General features: G+C 35.7%; 1 protein-coding gene across 1 annotated transcript; it reads right to left on the minus strand.

Annotated features, from left to right (window-relative positions):
• Positions 1 to 814: 814 nt before the first annotated feature.
• On the minus strand, positions 815 to 2,217 carry LOC111533033 (GTPase IMAP family member 7). The gene has a single exon (XM_023199948.2). It carries the CDS (start codon positions 1,916 to 1,918, stop codon positions 1,040 to 1,042), a length of 879 nt encoding a protein of 292 aa, XP_023055716.1. The 5' UTR covers positions 1,919 to 2,217; the 3' UTR covers positions 815 to 1,039.
• Between the last annotated feature and the right edge of the window lie 4,705 nt (positions 2,218 to 6,922).

Genomic DNA, 6,922 nt, shown 5'->3' on the forward strand with positions numbered 1-6,922 from the left:
CCTAGGGAAGCGATTAGGTCATGGGGTCAGAGCCTCCAGAAATGAAATTAATGCCCTCATAAAAGAGGCCGAAGAGAGACCCCTGAATATATATTCCACTGAATATATATATTCCAGTGGATAAAGATATATTTCATTTCCTTTAGGTATTAGTCCATTCGGACTGCTATAAAAATACCATGAACTAGGTGGCTTATAAACAACTATATATATATATATTATATATTATATATATATATTCCACTGAAATATATCTTTATCCATTGTGAATAATGCTGCAATGAACATTATTATAGAAATATCTGCACTCCCAGGCTCACTGCAACATTATTCACAATAGCCAAGATATGGAAATAACCCAAGTGCATCCATGGACAGATGAATGGATAAAGAAAATGTGGTGCACTATTAACATTCCATTAACAATGGAACATTATTCAACCTTGAAAAAGAAGTAAATCGTGTCATTTGCAACAATATCAATTAACCCAGAGGACAGTATGCTAAGTAAAGTAAGCTAAGCACAGAAAGACAGGCACTGCTTGATCTCACTTCCATGTGGAAATTGATAAAGTAGAACGCACAGAAGCAAAGAATAGAATGTTGGTTGCCAGGGGCTGGGTGTTAGGGGAAATGGGGAAATATTCGTCAAAGGGTACAAAACTTTAGTTATGCAGGATGAATAACCTCTGGAGATCTAACATGCAGCATGAAAACTATACTTAATAATACTGTATTGCATTTTTGCAATCTGCTAAGAGAGTAGACCTTAAATGTTCTCACCATACCAAAGAAAATAGTAACTGAGAGGTGCTAGAAGTGTTAATTACCTTGATTTAATTATTTCACAATGTATATGTGTATATATACACATATATATTAAAAATCACATTATACACATTAAACATATTTAATTTTTATTTATCAGTGATACCTTAATAAAGCTAAAGGGAGGTACGTATTTCTGTAACTATCTTGCAAAATACAATTCATCACATTAACAAATCATAGTAAATTAAGAAGAATACAACTTCCATTACTACCAAAAGAAATGCCATATTTTTGAAAGTATCTGCAAAATCCTATTTAAAACATCTGCAAATATATTTTCTTCAGCTTCTTCCCTTATATTTTTTATTTTTTCATCACATTTTATTTTTAATAATTTTATTCTTTCCTCCTTTTCTGCCTCTGATTTATGCTCATCCTCTTTTACTAGTTTAATTTCTTCACTTAATTGATCAGTGTAGATTTTCCTCAAAATCTCTTCCCGTTGTTTCAGCCTTTCCTCTGTGTCCTTGTATATGGCGTCAGAAAAGTAGGCCCCTTTGTTGCACTGCACCATTTTCTCTATCAGCTCCACCAGCTCCTGCACTTGACCTTCCTTCTCTGCCTCACTGGTTTGGTTGCTGTTGCTAAAGGCACAGCAGCGGTTCCCGCACTCCTGGACGATGCTTTTTAGGCTCACATCCGCATCTGCTATGAAGTCACTCAAGCTCTGGCCCTCCAACTCTTCTTTGCGAGTGAACAAAATGACCATGTGTTTCATGGCTGGCTTCCCAAAGACAGCCTTGATCAATCCAACAGTTTTCTGCTCTTCCTCTGTGTAGCGGCCCAGCTGCAGAACCAGGACAATAGCATGGGGCCCTGGGCAGGAGGAGATGACGCAGCGGCTGATTTCCCTGCAGGTGGTTTCCAGCCTCTCCTTGTTGTCAAAGAGCCCTGGAGTGTCAACAACAAGAAGGTCTCTCCCCTGCCATTCCCGGGATGCTTTTTGACAGGTCTTGGTAACAGCTTGGGCAGCAATTCTAGACTCAAAGATTTTCTTTCCAAGGATGGTGTTCGCTGTTCCACTTTTCCCACTTCCAGTTTTCCCTACCAGAACGATCCTCAGAGAGCGGTCCTCACTCTCAGCCATGCTCACGTCAGGAGGCTCTGGAACTTGGGCACGTACAAGACCTTAAAGAGGGGAAGATAGGAAAAAAAGCCAGTTTTGGTAAGTGGGATCCATTCCCAAACTTCTTTTCTGCTTTCTCTTTCTTCTGAAAATTTGTAACATCCTATTATCCATATTAATCCCAGTAAAGACAGAAGGATGAAATAGTCCGATTAATATGGAAGAAATAATAGAGAAAGCAGTTAAAGAGTTTCCCACAAAGCAGTACCAGGTATAGATGGTTTCACAGGGGGATTCTATTGAACCTTTTAAGATCTGAGCATCTCAAAGCTACCTAAAACTGCTCCTGGCCATATAAAAAGAAGGAAAAAGTTACATTTTTTTCTATGAAGCAAGTATATTGATTCTAAAGGCTGACAAATATTTCATCAATAAAGAAAACTACAGATGTGTCTCATTTGTGAATATTAATATAAAAATCCTAAATAAATTATTAGACACTAATAAATAATAGACTGTGATTAAGTGTGATTTATTTCAGAAATACTATGGTGGGTCAAATATGAGAATGCTGATTGTTACAACACATCCCATTAATAGGTTAAGAAGAAAATTAGCTAGATGCAGGAAAGATATTTGGCCAAATTTAACACGGATTCATGTTTAAAGTAGTTTGTAGAACAGAAAAAATATATATTTCTTTAACATGATTTCATATAAATATAATTTTTTAATTTTGTCATCTTTATTTTTTCTGTAACTAAAATAGTTGATTATAAAGTTCATTTGGATGAAGAAAAATGCAAGTTAGCCTAGACAATCAAGGAAAAGAAGAACAGGGAAAGACTAGCTCCACCAGACAACTAAACATTATAATCTCTATAATTAAAGCAGTATGATATTGGTGAGTGAATAGAGACAGGCCATGAAACAGAAAGAGAATTCACAAATAGGCCATTGCTCATTTTACATTCATTTATATTCAATTCAATTACATTAACTTACATTCTGTGAAGCAACACCTCATACCAATGGGAAAGATGATAGACACTTTTATTAGCAACACTGAAATAACTATACCACCATATAATTGAATGCAATTTTATCTTTAAAATGTCATACAAATTCCAAATAGATCAGAAATGTAAATGTAAAAACTAGCCCATATAAATAATAAGAGAAACACGGGTAAATTTTTTGTAACCTGGGAGTGGAGAGGATGTTAATAACTAAGATTTAAAATAGTATAAGGAAAAGACTGACAAGTTTGATTACACAAAAATCTAAAAAATTATGTAAGCCATACAACACCATAGATAAAACACAAGTATCAAACTAGGAAAACATTTTTTCCAATTTATCTCAAAGACGGCTACTTTTCCTATTGTATGAAGAATATCTAAAAGTAAAGAAACAAAAGACCAATGACTTGATAGAAAATTGGGCAAAATATAAATACACGGCCAAGGAAAAAAATGCAAATTACCCTTGAATACATAAAAAGATATCCAAGTTCATTCACAATAGAGAAAAATAAATTAAAAACATAGAAAAATAAAAAATTCTCAGAGATAACTCTTTCTCAACTATAGGTATGGCAAAAATCCACACATTTCCCAGCATAATCTGGTGGTAAAGGTATGGGGAAAGCAGGTAATTTCCTGCATGACTAGTGTGAAGGGGAAAAACAACCTAACACCTATAGAGGAGAAAGTAGCAATACCTTGAAAAATTACACATGCATTTACTCTTTGATTATCAATCCCAATTTTAGGATTTATCCCAGCGCTGCACTGACAAAAATACAGAAAGAAATATGCATGTGGTTATTCATGTAGTACCATTAGTAATAGCAGAAGATCAAAACCCTATCAGATGGCCATCAGTGGGGACCAGTTGAATAAACTAAGGTATATTCATACAGAAAAGTACTATCCAACTGCAAAAAGGAATGAGAAATAGATCTATATACCAGTATGAAGAGATCTCTGGGATATACTGTTAAGTGAAAAAAGCCAAGTGAAGAAAATAACGTATCTTTTACTACCATTTATATAATAAGAAGGCATATTAGTTTTATGTATAAATAATTTTTATGTGCATGTGAAAAAGCAATGGCAGAACCATTTGAAAACTAAACAAATGAAAGAATTATTTATATGAAGATGGGAGGAACAAGGTACAAGGGACAGGAACAGAAAATGGTCATTAGACTTCTTTGAATATCCTTTGTTTTTGCAAATTTGATCTTGAGACCATTTCAATAGTTTACATAATTGTACAATAAAAATTATATTTTAAAACACCAGTAAAAGTTAAAAGAAATGGAACAAATAAACCTAATTGTATTTTGTGTCAAGGATGAACCACACAAAGATTTGTCCTGAGAGGCTTGAAAATGTAGTATTAATAATTTCACTCTGTGTGTGTGTGTGTGTGTGTGTACTGTTTTGAAGTCCATCTAAAAGGCATAAACCATGGTCAGCCAAGTAGCAATGAGTGCACTTAACACCCAGATTGTGATCTTCAAATGGCATTTCCCACAGAAGAAATTAGGACTACTAGGAAAAAGTACTGATTCCAGGTCTGGGCCAGTAAACATACAAGTTTAGCCTACAACATCTTTCATACTAGAAAGCAGGGATGTTATCAAAAATTACTTAGTTTTATCAGAAGAACTTGGAAGCTATCTTAAAGAGGTTCCAACTGGACAAAGATGGAACAATTTGAGCATCATTAATAAAGATTGTTCCAATGGATTAAAATATACCAAATATATTGAAATCCAGTAGTTTATAACAACACCATGTTCCTGAAAGAAGTTAATTGCTCCCTTGGAAGTATGCTAGGAAAATGACTCATCATTCTGAACATTGACAACTAAAGCGAAAGAAGCATTTATTTTGTCTTTCACACATCTCATCTTTTAACTATATCTCACAAAAGTGAAAGAATCGCTGAATGAAAGTTCCTTTGCATAGGACTATTCCATCTAATAAATGAATAAAGAATGACAGAATATCATCTTTTGGTAACTTTTAATGAAACAAATTCATTCTAGACAATCATTAACATCTGCTAACATCACAAAAAGAGAGGCACTCAAATATTATGTGCCTTCTAATGGAAGTTTAGGATAGCATCTATGAAGTGTTCCCACTAAAAAAACAAAGTCAAACTTTAATCTGATCCAACCTCCCCATTAATATAAATTCACATAAAACACTGGAGCTAGAAGTGAATGTTAAATGACATCGTTAGGATGCATTCAGCAGTATGAATACTGTCCAGTTCTGTTGGACAAAAGACCTTCCCTTCCTTAAACAAAGAAATTTAACACAACATTAAGTGAAACTTAAGAGATGTCAAACAATTGTAATATATGAATTTTACTTAGATCCTACCTCAAACAATTTTAAAAATTATGAGATCTTCAGGGAACTCTGAATACAACTGGTAGTATTAAAATTTATAATTGTCTTTTGAAGCCTGTTTATGAAATTGTGGAAATGCTTTTAAATGGCCTTTATCTTTCAGAGACACATATGCAAACATTTACTGATAAAATGATGTAAGGTCTGACATTTGCTTCAAAATAATCTGTGATAGAGTTGAGAATAGGAGCAGATAGTTGAACAAGACTGGCATAAATTGATAACTGTTAGATTGTAGTATAGGTACAAGGAAGTTCCTTATATTATTTTTTACCTTTGAATAAGTATAAATTTTCCACAAATAAAAAAATGAACCCATGTATAGTGTAACTACTATCGAGTATATACTGCATATCAGAACACCCTGATAAAACATGTTTTGTATATCTCGTTTACTCTTCAAAAATACTCTACAGTGAAACTAATTTTATTATTCTAATTTTTTAAATGAGGAAGCTGGTGTGGCTCAAAAATTCTAGGAAACATGCCTCTGGTCACTGTGCTAATAGGTATTGGGCAGAGAAGACATTCGATTCAAAGTCTGTCTGACTCTACCATGCTCACTCACTCTTAACCATGCACTCTACCACCTGTTCTTGGTTACTCTCAGGCCATGATTCTAAATTTTCATTGACATGGCATCAGCGATAGATCAGTGGAGGGCAAAGGAGATGATCCACACTTTCTGCAAAAAAGTGAGCTGGGAGCCAGCCTGTGATAAGGGAACCGTGAGGAGGGCTCTGCATTTCTCATGGACTTTTCCATCTCTCCCATATTGAGAAGCCAAACGTGAGAGAGACAGTCAGAAAAATCACTTTAAAACTTTTTCAAGTGGTTCTTGGAAGATCCAGAGGACCTCCAGCTAAGAGAAAGGCTGAGCAGTGACAAAAGCATTTACAACAGAGGTGGACAGTTCTAAACTGTGGCCAGACCCACCAGTTCTAGAAAATTTTGTAAGCTCCTTGAGATTTAGTTCCCTCCGCTATAAAAAGGGAAAATAAAACCAATCTTGCAGGGTTGTCTTAGGCTTTCATAGAGTGATTTCTATAAAGGTCTTTTATAGCAACTCTTTTTGTATTGAATGGTGGAGCAGCCCCACAAGTTACACTGTTAGGGACACAGTTTGTCTCTGCTTAATGCTGGAAAAAGTCAGCAGACTGAATTCTAGTGTTCCTCTACCATGAGTGATCTGGGTACCCCTTAGATTTGGGATTCTGGGTTAGGATTCTGGGTACCCCTTGAATTGGGATTCTGATTCTTTTTCAGTAAGAAGAAGGACTTAGACAGGTGGACCCTAAATTGCCTGTTACCTCTACAAATCTGCCTTAGGAGCTCTTAATTTCTTATGCAGGTTATCAGGCAACACTCTATGTCTATCAAAACAGCCAGTGAGTGGAGGGTGCACTATGCAGCCACCTGTGTCCTGTTACATATGAGATGCATAGACTCCGCAAACACATCTCCTCACTGCCCTTTCTTCTCACCCCTCCCACAGCACCTTCTATGCAGTGCTGCTGGCACAGTGCCCTGTCCCTCCTCAGGGCAGAGTCCACTCCACCCACACACCCTGTCCTCACTGCCCTTCACAGCC

The sequence above is a fragment of the Piliocolobus tephrosceles genome, unplaced genomic scaffold, assembly GCF_002776525.5.
Source record: "Piliocolobus tephrosceles isolate RC106 unplaced genomic scaffold, ASM277652v3 unscaffolded_40195, whole genome shotgun sequence".
Taxonomy (NCBI): Eukaryota; Metazoa; Chordata; class Mammalia; order Primates; family Cercopithecidae; genus Piliocolobus; species Piliocolobus tephrosceles.